The following is a 15,000-nucleotide window of genomic DNA, read 5'->3' as shown; positions in this document are numbered from 1 at the left end:
GGCCCATATGAAGAGTTTGGCCAAATGTTGGCTTTTCTCATGGTGTCAGTGCAGCCTGAGCCTGTCACACACACACACACACACACACACACACACACATACTACACACACACCCTGGGCTAATGTTGGCTTTTCTCATGGTGTCAGATCAGCGTTGTTGTGCCAATGCTGGGTAGAGATGAAACGTTGCCATGGGATACCATGAATGGCACTCACACAGGGTGGGTATCTGTGTGAGAGTGTGTGTGATTTGGAGAGGTAGGGGTGATAGGAGGGGTTGCGGGTAATGGGAGAAGAGCCAAGTTAAAGCCCCCACCCACCCACATGTCTGAGCCCACATACTTAAACACAGACACACATACACACATACACACACACACACACACACACACACACACACACACACACACCCTCAGGGAACAGAGACAGACCCACTGACACTATCCAGACCCACCAGGTTTATACGTATGGACACCATTACTGTTCTCCTTTGGCATACGAAGAACCCTATAAAGTTACATTTGTACTGTAAATAACCAGTCAATAACAGTCCCAAGTCATAGAACACATCCCTGGGTAAACAGTCCTAATCCCATATCCGCCCTTGGGTTGAAAAACAACAACAGCCTCTTCTGTCTTATTGGGCTTTGTAGTTGCAGTTGCTGTATATTCTAGAATGAAGCAGGAATGTGTTTTCTTCTGTCCACAAGCTGTGAGGCTTAGATTTGTAGCAGTAGTATCAGAAGACTACTTAGTAGGCCGCGGGTATTGGCGCAGGACGTAGAGCCAGCGTCGTAATGATCACAAGGTTGGTAGTTTTCGGCGGTTCGAACCCCCGGCTGGTCACATGTCGAACTCGAAAGTGTCCTTGGGCAAGACAGTGAACCCCAAATTGCTCCCAATGAGCGGGTAGGCGCCTTGCAAGGCCGCTTGCCGCCATTGGTGTCTGAACGGGTGAATGAGAGAACATTGTAAAGCGCTATGGAATAAGGTGCTATATAAGTCAGTCCATTTACTTAGATTTACATTTACATCTTTGGCATTTAGCAGACGCCTTATTCCAAAGATATTTGGAATCAAAACACATGCAAAACAGCTGCTAATAGCTAGCGCTAAAAAGGAACAGCACTACTACCGTCACAACATGTGCACGTCACAACATGCTGATAGAACATCAACATGCTAAAAACACATAACTACACATAATTAGATGATCACACAGTTCTTGCTTTTGAACACGTCCTAACGCGTCACTTTGTTTACAACCCATGTATCACTTAACCAGGAGCCTACGGCAGACGAAACAGTGAATCCAATTCCCAAATGAGTATTCCGTGATCCTAAAACTATTGTTTGTTCCATCGAGTGGGCTCTTCAACACTTCAGCTTTCGTAACATGCAAAAAAACGGAAAACACTTTTTTTTAAATTTTTTTAAAGAAGGTTTTTGTTCGTTTGCGCAACTTGAGAATTGGCAACATGCGGCCCTTTTCACCAGACCGTGCCACATGGTGGTAAATAAGTAATACCTGTGAAGTAAACACCTCCCTCCGTCTCCCCCCCCCCTCTCTCTCTCCATGTCCCTCTCTCCCCCCCTCAGGTGTGCACCTGTATTACGTCGGAGGGGAGGTCTACGCAGAGTGTTTGAGTGACAGCAGTATCTTCGTACAGAGCCGTAACTGTAACTACCAGCACGGTTTCCACGCCACCACCGTGTGTAAGATCCCCAGCGGCTGCAGCCTGAAGATCTTCAACAACCAGCTGTTCGCCCAGCTCCTCTCCCAGTCCGTCAACTACGGCTTCGAGGTCGTCTACGAGCTCACCAAGATGTGCACCATACGCATGAGCTTCGTCAAGGTAACCGTGGCAACCGTAGGAGGCGTCAGGTGGTTCACACACCGCCTTCTTTGTCTCGTTCTTGTAAATTAATCGACAGAACGCAAACAATGTTCTACATTTATTACAACGACTGGTTGTCTGTAGATGTTCTGGGATTGTCACATCGCTGCGAAGCCTTAGGTAGGAAGGGAGCATCATCGAATGTCCCGTTAGAGGAAGGGTGTGTGTGTGTGTGTGTGTGTGTGTGTGTGTGTGTGTGTGTGTGTGTGTGTGTGTGTGTGTGTGTGTGTGTGTGTGTGTGTGTGTGTGTGTGTGTGTGTGCGTGCGTGTGTGTGTGTGTGCGTGCGATCACTACATACATGTAATGTGGCGTTCTCCAGTTATACACAGACACATACCTCTTCATTTGTGTTGCAAACATGTACTGCTGACGTGACTTCAGGAGCGTAATGTCTTCTCTGTTTGTTCTCACAGGGCTGGGGTGCAGAATACCACCGTCAGGACGTGACTAGCACCCCCTGCTGGATCGAGGTGCATCTGCACGGGCCTCTCCAGTGGTTGGACAAGGTCCTCACCCAGATGGGCTCTCCTCACAACCCCATCTCCTCAGTGTCCTAACACACACACACACACACACACACCCATAAAGACACACTCATCTCATCTCCTACGTGCCCTTGACGTCTCACAGAGATGACATAGGGGGTCATTGGATCTGTGCGGTGCGCCAATCCCAGACTGATGCCAATGGAAAAGCAGGTAGTCTGTAATCTCCTGCCATCAAGACAACGAACATCTCACATTTCATATACAGCAGGCCTTCATTTGTCTTTAACGAAATAAGTATGATACGCAAGTTAGGTTAGGTTAGCATAACTTTCTGTCATTTTCAATGTGTGTCAGCTATGCAGAAGACACTAAATGTACCACCTATTTAATAGCTACTTTGCAGCTTAGTTACTGTATAAGTGTTTACTTTTTGGTAAAGCTATGTTTTGGTTCATCCACGACTCTGTAAATAACCTTAAAACTGCACTCAAAAGCAAAGGAAAAATGGGACTTACATGTAGGTACTGAAGGCTGTAATCCTAACTTGAGACCCGCAATTTGTGCAATGATGCGATTTATGCGCAAGGATCTCAAGTTAGGATTCCACCCAAATAGATGTTTGTTCAAAAATATATATTGTTAGTATGTGTTTTTGTTGGCAATATGTACTTACTAGTGTGTGACTTTGTGAGCATTTCATATACTGCCTTTCATTAAAGTTTTTTTTTGTATGTTTTTTGGACTTTACTTGTTATATTCAGTAACCTATATCTATGGCATCTCTTCATTAGCACTGGTATTGGCTTAGCACTGGCTTATATAATTTAATTACTTAGCCTAATTAACGTTGAAGTAAAAAAGCAAACAAGGGTAAACATACTGTATACAGGCAAACACAGGTAGGTTTTTAATGGACGTCATCGGCACAGCCATAGAAGTGCCATCGTGTTCACCATGATAATCAGGAATTATACACACATCACAACAAATGTAGTACATGAGGTAAAAACACAGTAGCCACAATCACACACTTGTCAGCATCAGCAGCACTCGGCTAAAAAACCTAGCTATAGACAACATCGCTATACACACACACAGCACACACATGCAATGATTTATTGATTGATTGTCACGTGACTTAAAACCATTTCAACCCCCACACATATATCATTGCATACCAGGGTCACACACACACACCTATAGACAAATAGGGTCACACACACCTACAGACAAATACAGTGGATTCAGAAGTACCATACATACAAACACAAAGACTGGAGCTGTACAATGACTACGTTTAATGATATGTTGTTCTGAAACAATGTTTGGGTAGCACCTATCACATTGTAAATGTTGCAGCTGCATTTCCAGTTAAAAAAAACAACAACAACAATCCATAAACATAGACATTAAAAAGAATATAAAACAACATAAAAGCAATGACTTCCCTCTGTAGCTGATATGAATCGTAGCATTTGGAACTGCTACAATATTCACCTACAGCATGACATGGTGTTCAGAGAGTAGAAAGTGTCTGTGGATTCATGACGCAAGGTTCTACCAGTGCCTGATCATCATTAGCACCCAGGTAAAAGCGTTGCTTGTGTTGACGAGCAGGATACATAAGCCTTTTGTTCTTCGTTTAAAGTCAGGGTTACGGACTGTGGCTGTGTTCGGAATGGTATACTAGCATAGTGCATACTAGCATACTCAATGAGTATATACTGCATACTACCTACTAAATTCATAATTAAGTAGGTTAAGTATCCGTACACACTCGACAGAAATATCGTAACATAATTACAACACGTTGTAAAATGATTTGGGGGGCCAATATCTTAAGTATATCTCAAGTAACTAGCTTACTATATTGTTGTCTTAACAGTTGGTAAAATAACATGATTAAAATAAATATATATGAGCAATAACATATCGTGGGCTGCAGCAAGCACAATAACAACCCAACTTGTCCGTCTGAAGCGACAATACTGGGATCATTCGTGATTGGGCTACAAGCAGTCAAATACTAGGCGAACGTGTGAATAAACGTGGATTTCATGCATTTCAAGTGGCATATTTGTAATCATGACGACTAGCCTGGTCTAAGAATGCATTTCACCATGTTAATGTAGTGAAAATACCACCGCTCATCCGTGATCAGACTTAGCTGGGGTGCTGCAGCTGAAGAGTATCAAATAGAGTGCAAGAAAGCAGCATCTGCACACTCAAATATGTGCAAAAAACGATGTTTATTGCAAGCTTTCGGTCCCCAGGCTATCGGACAATGTAAACAAAAGCTGTATGAGTTTGACGAGGCTGAAAGCGCACAGGGTTGCCAGATGGGATTGACAATTTACAGCCTAAACTTTCTATAACCTCAAAATCAAGTAGCCCATTCGGCGGTAACCCGCCCCATCTGGCAACCCTGGACGCAACTCTGCAACTCTGGACGCGAAATGCATTTAGGGAAATAGGAGACGAGAGAGTGTCCATCAAAACCGACTTCAAATTTCCCGGAAATAACTGCTCGCCTACTAAATTTCTCGCATACTCAAATCTCGCGTACGCTATTCCGAACACAGCCACAGTTCTACCAGTGCCTGATCATCATTAGCACCCAGGTAAAGCGTTGCTTGTCCTTCTTTGTTGATGAGCAGGACACATAAGCGATTTGTTCTTCGTTTAAAGTCAGGGTTACGGACTGTGTGTTAGTGGTTCAAATCCCATGTGAAGTTCAAATCACTTTGAGCTTGGATCGTTGGGATTTGAGAAGAACTCCGGAGCACGTACACAGGCAGCCTGGCCCCTCCTCTCTGCTGCTGTTAGCAGCCTTGGAACTCCTGCTGTGATTGGCTGCTGCGGTTCTGGGTGGTCAGGAGACGCTGCTGCTGCTGCAGGAAACTGATGACCTCGGGACTCCTCAGCAAAGACTGACACACACACACACACACACACACACACACACACACACACACACACACACACACACACACACACAGACACAGACACACATTAGTCTCAATAGAATCACACCCATGGGCATTGACCCTGTAGGCTAGCATTCATGTATTATGTCTCAGATAAGAGGAGACAATGGGGAGAAGAGTTGGACAGGAAGCCACATTGATTAAGTTGTTGTTGTTGCCGCTGCCTCTGTTCCCTCTCGCTTCTGCCGAACACTCTCACACACTCAATGAGACCAAAGGTACAGACGCCACTTGGAAAAAGTGTTCTACAACGCCTCAGACTCACCAGTCTCTTCTGGTTGAGCACCTGCTCGATGAGAGACGGTCTGGCGGGCCGGTCACCCATGGTGCCCAGGCGTTGTTTGTTGACAGACACCGGTCTCTCCTCTGAGCTCTCCTGGACAGGGGAACAACATATATTGAGACACTTATTGACAACCGCAGTTTCATTTCAGGGTACTTCCAAGACAGAAACACCATGGTTGTGAGATGAGTACGTGTTAGCCATGAACATGCCCGAGAGAAAAAGGTGTGTGTGTGTGTGGGGGGGTGTGTGAGTGAGTGTGTGAGTGTGTGTGTGTGTGTGTGTGTGTGTGTGTGTGTGTGTGTGTGTGTGAGAGACCCTGGTATGCAAGTTGTACTCCACACAACATTGGCATACTTCTTCTTCATCAGATTAGTCGACTAATCGAATTAGACTAATTTAAGTGCAAAAGAGAGCTAAAACAAACATGGTATAAAAAGTATTAGCTGGAAAATACATACATCTAATTTCCCGCTCGACATGGCCTGGTCGCTCTTCTTCTTCTTGTACTTGTCCTTGTACATCTTATTCCGGTGCTTCTTACACATCCACGGTTTCCTCTGCTTGGCCACCTGGCTGGTGGTCTCGGAGCAGCTTTCATAGGTGCACTTCTTGGAGACAGAGTTCTCTCCGAAGCCCTCCCCCCCCTCCTCGTCGTTGAGCTCCTCGGGGCTGGCAGCACTATCCCGGGGGTCGGAGGTGTCCAGCACGTCGCTCTCCTCGTCATCGTCCATGTCCAGGTCGTTGTCGTAGGGGTACATGTTCATGTTGTTGTTGTCCGATTCCTGCGGCGTGATTTCTACATTCCTACTGTCCACCACGCCGCTCTGGTCCACGTAGTACGTCTGTCCATCCTTGGTGAGCAGGAGAGAGATGCTCGAGTCTTTGGTGTTGGCTGAGATCGAGGAGCTGTCATCTTCGCTCATGGTGGCGGTGATTATTGCCAATCCCAGACTGATGCCAATGGAAAAGCAGGTAGTTTGTAATCTCCTGCCATCAAGACACGAAACATCTCATATGTCATATACAGCCAGGCCTTCATTTTGTCTTTTAACGAAATTAAGTATGATACGCAAGTTAGGTTAGGTTAGCATAACTTTCGGTCATTTTCAATGTGTGTCAGCTATGCAGAAGAGACACTAAAATGTACCACCTATTTAATAGCTACTTTGCAGCTTAGTTACTGTATAAGTGTTTACTTTTTGGTAAAGCTATGTTTTGGTTCATCCACGACTCTGTAAATAACCTTAAAACTGCACTCAAAAGCAAAGGGAAAAATGGGACTTACATGTAGGTACTGAAGGCTGTAATCCTAACTTGAAACCCGCAATTTGTGCAATGATGCGACTTATGCGCAAGGATCTCAAGTTAGGATAGAAGAAGAAGAAGGGTCTCTCTCAGTAGATCAGGGTGATAGAAGGGTCTCTCGGTGAAGAACAGGTGAGGTGAGTGGGTCGGATAGAGAGATCGCTAAGCTAGCTAACACGTGACATTTGATCGGAGTCTTTTCGGATCGTTCCACGATCGAACACACTCAGTTAGTAGACGAAATATGAATACCTTACATTAACAGCGTTGTGTTCCATGTAGATCGCTGGACGAAAGTAGCGGAATCGTAGGGTAAACTAAAGCGATGTGGATGTGCACCGCCGTGCGTTAGCTAGCTGGCTGCTGTCAGAACCCCAAAACACAAAGGCTGTGTTCGGAATGGCATACTAGCATACTGCATACTAGCATACTCAATGAGTATACTGCATACTGCCTACTAAATTCATAGTAAGTATGTGATTCTCTCATACTCAAATCTCACATAATCTACAGTGTGAACGCACTGCATACTCAAAATCTACGTCATATCTAGTATGAGTAGTATGCTAGTATGCTATTCCGAACACAGCCAAACACAACGAGGGTCGACCCGAGATTGGGGAGGAGTCTCGTGGTCACAGGAAACTTGGCGTTTGAATGCTGCTCCCTGGTGGTCACTAGTGGTGTATTTTATTTTATTTTTTACAGCTAATACTGTTGTAATCCATGTTGTTTTAGCTCTCTCTCTTTTGCACTTAAATGAGTCTAATTCGATTAGTTGACTAATCTGATGAAGAAGAATTAGTAGGCTGATGTTGTTTGGATGAGTACGACTTGCATTACCAGGGTCTCTCTCATACACACACACACACACACACACACACACACACACACACACACACACACACACACACACACACACACACACACACACACACACACACACACACACACACACACACACACACACACACACACACACACACACACACACACACACACACACACACACCTCTCAGGCATGTTCATGGCTAACACGTACTCATCTCACAACCATGGTGTTTCTGTCTTGGAAGTACCCTGAAATGAAACTGCGGTTGTCAATAAGTGTCTAAATACATGTTGTTCCCCTGTTCAGGAGAGCTCAGAGGAGAGACCGGTGTCTGTCAACAAACAACGCCTGGGCACCATGGGTGACCGGCCCGCCAGACCGTCTCTCATCGAGCAGGTGCTCAACCAGAAGAGACTGGTGAGTCTGAGGCGTTGTAGAACACTTTTTCCAAGTGGCGTCTGGACCTTTGGTCTCATTGAGTGTGTGAGAGTGTTCGGCAGAAGCGAGAGGGAACAGAGGCAGCGGCAACAACAACAACAACAACAACTTAATCAATGTGGCTTCCTGTCCAACTCTTCTCCCCATTGTCTCCTCTTATCTGAGACATAATACATGAATGCTAGCCTACAGGTTCAATGCCCATGGATGTGAGTCTATTGAGACTAATGTGTGTGTGTGTGTGTGTGTGTGTGTGTGTGTGTGTCTCTCAGTCTTTGCTGAGGAGTCCCGAGGTCATCAGTTTCCTGCAGCAGCAGCAGCCAATCACAGCAGGAGTTCCAAGGCTGCTAACAGCAACAGAGAGGAGGGGCCAGGCTGCCTGTGTACGTGCTGCCTGTGTACGTGCTCCGGAGTTCTTCTCAAATCCCAACGATCCAAGCTCAAAGTGATTTGAACTTCACGTGGGATTTGAACCACTAACACACAGTCCGTAACCCTGACTTTAAACGAAGAACAAAACGCTTATGTGTCCTGCTCATCAACAGAAGGACAAGCAATGCTTTTACCTGGGTGCTAATGATGATCAGGCACTGGCAGAACCTTGCGTCATGAATCCACAGACACTTTCTGTACTGAACTGCACATCCACAGTGCGACTCTTGGGCGCCATTCAGTTGGTGGCTATTTGAAATCCGCTTGAATGCCTTAAAAATCCTCCTTTCATCTCTTTCTTGCATCCATATTGTGGTTTATGCCAGTGTGTCTGATGTTAGGTTTGCAGTCAGCAGCATGCAGAGGAAACTTGATGTATTTCTGTTGAACAGAGTTAACACAGTGACACTGTGAGACCTACTGTAGACATCCCAATTGCAGAGCAATAAAATGTAACATGAAGCACTATAATTGTAGGCTTCATTAGCTGTTAGTTGTATTAATGAGTTAGATGTGGATGTGTTTTTCATATTAAAAATATGCCATGTACGAGATAACACATACACTCAGTGGTTTTATGCAAACACAAGACAAAAAGAAGACACACACATGCCAGTGGTTTGTACACAGTATTCTCATAGTATTTTAATGAACCATACTTGAACAGAGGTATAGGTATTGTATGCAACTGATTCTAATACACTGGTGCACTGGTGAGAGTACTGCACTTCAAGAAAATCACATCACCACCCAGGTGCTGGAGGCTGAACTACAGTACCCAGAGTTCAGTAGGGTATCAGCACTGTCGCAGCAGCAGGTCGAGTTCATAGTCATAGAGATAGAATGGACAGATCAGATTAGATTTCACGGTGGCATGTTTGTGATGACATTGACACTGATAACCTCGAGTAAGATTTACAACCGCACAGAGACCGTCTACAAAACCTTGCTATGGTCTCATACAATCATTCCCATCTCCAGTGGTGAGGAGGTGACATCATTTCCTGTAATGTAAAAGTCATGTCCAGTTGATTCATGTACTATGATGACTGTTTATTGGATAGACACACACACACACACACTGACCAATCCTCTTATTGTTCTACTGATAAAGAAATATATTGTGAACTATCAAAATAAATCAAATTATATTATTTACATAGCATACAAACAAGAACTCATCACCAAATCATGATCTGATTAGAGCATGAAGTATGATCTATAAATACTATCTCTATCTGCAATGCTGTTGCTTTCATTGTGCTGACCACCCATCATACCTCTCCCACAAACCACTTTGACTAGAGATGGAAGGTAGATACAGCTAGAGTAAGCTTGAAGAAGTAATCTTTAAGATAATGTAAACTGTAGTATTGTAGCTAAAAATTACAGGAAGGCATCAGTTACAGTATGGTGAAGAAAGGAAGTATCTAGAATTGGAGTAAACAGACACCTTTAAAACTGTAAACACTCTTATTGGAGAAATAACTACCTTCACTTTCAAATTTTTTTGGGGGGGGGAACTTTTTCCTGTTTGTGGTTTCAAGTCAGATCAGTTCACGTTCATCAAGTGTTCCATCCAGAAATACTGTTTCTCAATCTACACCAAGCTACATAGTTTCCATCGTTTTCCCGCTTCATCGAGTTCTTTTGACAAGTCAACAGAGAAAAATCATGTTTTTTTGTTTGTTTGTTTTTTTCTTTTGTGAAAAAAAAGAATAAATTGAATAAATTAAAAAGATACATACAGTACAAACATGTACAGTTGTACATATAGCTTGTCCCTCTTGCACACATTGATCCATGTATTGCCATGTAAAGGTGATTCACCCCCTGTAACCATGTTGAGCTCTGATCATCACCAGAAGGTCACACAATTACCCTCTTTAAGCTCCTCAAGCTCTCCAACATGTGCTCAGATGAGAGGATGGTTTAAAAAATAGTCACTTCCCTTTTCCCCCCTTTTTCTACGTCCTTCTCTTCCTAGTCTTGACAAGCCAATCACCTGTTCCCTCAACCTCCCCTCCCTCCCTCCCTCCACCCATCCCATCTCTACCCCATCTCCTCTCCATTTCCCCAGCTCCAGAGAGGGGAGAGAGAACCCTTCCCTATCCGTCTCCTCCACCTACAGCTCTAAACGGTGGGGGGGGGGGGGGGTGTTAGGGGGAGAACATACAGTCCCCCCCCGCCCGCCTCCACTCCTCCCCCCAGTTCTAGAAGGGGGAGGTGGGGGAACGCACTGTGCTGGCTGAGCTGAGGGAGACGTCCTCTGAATCAGATGTGACGCTGCTGGGGCTGGGGGACGGGTCGGGGCCAGGGGGAGGGGTCAGAGAGGGAGGGGCCAGGAGCAGGCCAGGGAGGCAACTGGGGGGTTCCATCTTTGTCGTCGTTGTCGTTGATGTTATCGTCGTCGTCGTCAGCGACGGCTGTTGTGGCCTCACATCCTGGTGGCGTCCTCGTCGGAGAACCTGCCCCTCCTTATCAAGAGCGGTGGCCTGGAGGAGCAGAGAACATCAGAGAACCGACCGTCAGACACGCCGATACAGAGAGGCAGGGTGTTGTTAGTAGGAGAGTGGGGTGGGAGGGAGTGGGGGAGAGCGGGGGGGTAGCAGGAGGATAGCCAGCAGCAGCAGCAGCAGCAGCACACTTCATAAAACTGATGGCGACAGACACAACAAGGGCAAACTCACATCCTGGGTTAAGGAGCGTTAGCATTAGCAGATGGGGGGGGAACATGTAGAAAATGAACTCTTACACACTGTTAACATTCCAGCAAACCTATGGAATTTATTGGCTTAAAAACTGTATTTAAAAATAATTACAGTAGGAGTGTTTACAGTGTTAGTGTTATTTTTTTGACACACACATTTAAGTCACAGGATTACAAGGGAAGGTTCAGATGCGAACAAGCGTCACCGCACACACTCTAACTTACACACACTCCAAGTGTGTAAGTGCATTCACTCGACAGGGAGGGCAAAAAACATCAAACCGCACAGTGAAGCAGACCAGACAAGAGGAAAGACACAGCACAGCCGATGGGAGGGACACATCTGTGACGTCACTGTGAGTGACGGGGTGAAGTGACAGGTCAAGGTTAGGGACGCAGGCAGCCTATCAGAGGGCGAGGAGGTGGTAGGGGCATGGGGGGGCTGACGCAGCCTATAAAAGCAGCCAATCAGCAAGCTGGGACACAGGAAGGAGAGGGGGGGTAGCCAAAAGGGACGCCTTCAGTAGCATGAAACAGGAGAAAACAGAAGACGGTATACCAGTCAGAGAACTCATTTTTGCTTTCTCCTGTTTCTGCATACTGAACGCAATCCAGTTTGTGTTTCTATAGAAACCCGGGCGTACCTTATCCAGTACATGGACGGGTGCTGGTAGAAGTCCAACGACCCAGATCGTTGCATTGAAAAGCTGTGATCCAGCTGAGCAGAGAGAGAACCAGGACAGTCAGACTTTAATACCAGTAATTTAATTTTAATAATTTTGCCATTTAGCAGACGCTTTTATCCAAAGCGACTTACAATTACGAATTACAGGGACATTCCCCCTGGAGTAACTGAGGGCTAAGTGCCTTACTCAAGGGCACACTAGTAGTGGTGTGGCTTCAGGCGGGATTTGAACTCACAACCTTCCGATCACAAGTCCAACTCACTATCCACTAGACCACCACTACCCTAAAAACAAACCAGTACAGTCTGCCTTTAGAATCTAAAACCAGGACAGTCTGCCTTTCATACCAGTATAGTCTAAAAAAAATAGCCATTTAGCAGACGCTTTTAATCCAAAGCGACTTACAATTACGAATTACAGGGACATTCCCCCTGGAGTAACTGAGGGCTAAGTGCCTTACTCAAGGGCACACTAGTAGTGGTGTGGTTTCAGGCGGGATTTGAACTCACAACCTTCTGATCACATATGCCTTTAGAATCGGTCTGTCTCTAAAACCAGGACAGTCTGCTATAAACCTGCCTTAAGAAGTCCCTTAATTTCCCTTTCCAACCGGGTAAGGCAGCCTCTAAAACCAGAATGATTGAAGACCAGCAATACTAAACAACACCAGTATCCGGGAGAATCCAGTAAACACTATTTTCACTGCGATCACTGTAAACCATTATGATCACTATTTAGGGCCGTTAAAACTCTGGGCAAGCTAGTATGACTTCCAGTACAATCTACCAGTGTTACATCCAGAACAATCTTTTTAAAAAACCAGTCCAGTCCCTGTAAACCAGGACAACTCTGAGTAAACCAGTATACAACTCTGAGTAAACCAGTATACAACTCTGAGTAAACCAGTATACAAACACCCATTTAGAGCTATTACAACATACTAGAAACCAGCGTAGAGTAACTTAGTGATAACCAGTACAAATACAACTGTATCATTTCATTTAGCGTCAACATGTCTACTTCAGTTTGAACAACAGAGTAGCAGTAGGTCTAGTAGAGCCAGGCCAGGTGGGTGTTGGGTATTGTAGTTTTGGGGGCAGACAAGCAGGCCTTACCGTGATAACTGACACCCCGGCGGTGGTGTCGTTGGCCTTGGGGCCGGTGTTAAAGTGCTTCTTGATCTTCCCTGCTACAGAGAGCTGGTGCTCATTCTCTGACAGACCGTCATCCTGAACGGAGAGAGGAGGAGGAGGAGAGGAGAGGAGAGAAGAGGAAAGGAGAGATGGATAGAGGAGTGGAGAGGAGGAGAAGGCAGAGGAGAGGGGATGTTTAGGATACATGACTCACTCACTCAGGGTTCCTACAAGTTTCAACAAGTCAAATTTAAGACCTTTTTCGACCTTTTTTAGACCTCTTTGAATACCATTTTAGACCTATTCGCGACACCATACGATAGCTTTTTGTCATCCTCGAGGTGATGAAATTAGGGATTTCACTGGCATACAGACAAACATTTTTTTTGGTTCCAGCTTGATTCATTTCCGTGTAAATAGATGTGGTCGGACTGATTTCCTTGCATGATCTCATTTTTATGACCCAGCACCTCATTTTTAGACCGAATAACTGAAATGTGAGACCTTTTTAGGCCTTATACATTGGATTGCTGGATTTTAGACTTTAAGGCTTTTTAAGACCAGCGCGGGAACCCTGCTCACTTGAGCATAAAATCTATCTTGAGATCAGGGTGTACTACTTCCAGGTTTGAATTGTTCACTACTGATGGAGGTGTGGAGTACTCACGTTGACCCAGGGATGCTCCAGCACCTGCAGGGCTGTGTACCTCTGGTCCACCTCCACCTCCAGCATGGACCTGATCAAATCCTTGGCTGTTTCTGATACGTTGTCCCAGTACGGTAGAGGGAACTCCAGCTGTCCCATCAGTATCTGGTCAAACAGGACCTCCTGGTCATCACTGCTCCTTCAGAGAAGAGAAACACACAACACACATGTGGAACCTGAGATTATGTCTTTGTCTTGACAACTCATTTGCATAGTACATGTTAGTGACAATACACTGCGTTGCAGGGACGTGCGGTCAGGGCAGGCAGCCTCACCTGTCATACTCCAATGAAAATTACTGTTAAAAAGAAATAACTAAAATAAATATTTTCCGATTTTTCCACTGATTTGTGTTATAAATGTCATTTCTGTATTGAGTCCAATCATTGGCTCCACTGCAAATACAGGGAGTGACAAGCTCAGCCTCCCCTGATTGCGAACCCCCGCAGAAACTGGATTGAGCGTGGGCAATAAGCGTGTGTCTGTTAAAACTGCAATGAAAAAGCACCAGGGGTGGGATGCGATGACAATGAAGGTGAATCTAATCTAATCTAATCAGGTTCACATAGTATGTGTGTAAATCTGGCTCTGACTAGCCAGTGCCTCCCCAACCCTTGACCTCACCGCAAGTCGCTGCTGCACCGATAGGCAAGAAATAGGCTGCTTACCCACGGAAGGGAGGGAAGCCACAGAGGAGGATGTAGGTGATGACACCAGCTGCCCAGATGTCCACCTTAAGGCCATATCTATGAGAGAGACAATGTAGAGGTCAAGACAATAGACTCATGTGAGTAAGTGTGTGTGTGTGTGTGTGTGTCTGTGTGTGTGTCTGTGTGTCTTTGTGTGCGTGTGTGTGTGTGTGTGTGCGTGTGTGCGCGTGTGCGTGTGCGTGTGTGTGTGTGTGTGTGTCAGACAGAGACAATTAAAGAGTGTTTAATTCGAGTGTTTCATTTGGGATTTGCGGACAGCTGTTTTTGTTTTGTGGTTATATAACGAAGAAACACACACACACACACACACACACACACACACAGACACAAACAAACGTACCCTGCCTCTGCGATAATCTCGGGTGCTACATAGGTGGGGGTTCCGCAG

The 15,000-nt window shown here is 45.3% G+C and overlaps 3 protein-coding genes across 6 annotated transcripts in view; 1 reads left to right on the top strand and 2 right to left on the bottom strand.

The window, feature by feature from the left end:
* The window catches only part of smad9 (SMAD family member 9), a gene marked incomplete at its 5' end in the record, with an annotated part of 7,213 nt that extends 4,137 nt beyond the window's left edge, over positions 1 to 3,076 (top strand). For both annotated transcript variants that reach the window (XM_080549621.1, XM_080549620.1), the window contains 2 exons: positions 1,600 to 1,856; positions 2,313 to 3,076. In XM_080549621.1, the coding sequence (XP_080405747.1) occupies positions 1,600 to 1,856; positions 2,313 to 2,456 (401 nt within the window). In that variant the 3' untranslated portion in view covers positions 2,457 to 3,076. The remainder of the gene's footprint in view (positions 1 to 1,599; positions 1,857 to 2,312) is intronic.
* Positions 3,077 to 4,047: 971 nt separating this feature from the next.
* On the bottom strand, positions 4,048 to 7,288 carry rfxap (regulatory factor X-associated protein). 2 transcript variants are annotated; one of them, XR_013937923.1, is made up of 5 exons: positions 6,946 to 7,288; positions 6,119 to 6,647; positions 5,640 to 5,750; positions 4,819 to 5,317; positions 4,048 to 4,703 (listed from the first exon to the last, which is right to left on the bottom strand). XR_013937923.1 is itself a non-coding variant. In XM_080549688.1 (4 exons), coding segments are annotated over exons 1-4 (750 nt in total). In that variant the 5' UTR covers positions 6,948 to 7,288; the 3' UTR covers positions 4,048 to 5,209. The 2 variants fall into 2 exon arrangements, 1 of the variants encoding a protein (XP_080405814.1); XM_080549688.1 differs by having other exon boundaries at positions 4,048 to 5,317.
* Positions 7,289 to 10,880: 3,592 nt separating this feature from the next.
* Positions 10,881 to 15,000, bottom strand: part of dclk1a (doublecortin-like kinase 1a) — a gene marked incomplete at its 3' end in the record, with an annotated part of 53,100 nt that continues 48,980 nt past the window's right edge. The window contains exons 10-15 of one of the 2 annotated variants that reach the window (XM_080549565.1): positions 14,953 to 15,000; positions 14,571 to 14,648; positions 13,864 to 14,041; positions 13,179 to 13,292; positions 12,022 to 12,095; positions 11,105 to 11,162 (exon numbers count right to left, since the gene is read on the bottom strand). The exon at positions 14,953 to 15,000 is cut by the window's right edge and continues 86 nt beyond it. In XM_080549565.1, the coding sequence (XP_080405691.1) occupies positions 11,105 to 11,162; positions 12,022 to 12,095; positions 13,179 to 13,292; positions 13,864 to 14,041; positions 14,571 to 14,648; positions 14,953 to 15,000 (550 nt within the window). Of the gene's footprint in view, positions 11,163 to 12,021; positions 12,096 to 13,178; positions 13,293 to 13,863; positions 14,042 to 14,570; positions 14,649 to 14,952 lie in introns of both variants that reach the window. The other variant, XM_080549566.1, reaches the window with a different exon arrangement.

The sequence above is a fragment of the Nansenia antarctica genome (assembly GCF_963989245.1).
Source record: "Nansenia antarctica genome assembly, chromosome: 20".
NCBI classification, from domain to species: domain Eukaryota; kingdom Metazoa; phylum Chordata; class Actinopteri; order Argentiniformes; family Microstomatidae; genus Nansenia; species Nansenia antarctica.
This window is presented reverse-complemented; position numbering and strand designations above follow the sequence as displayed.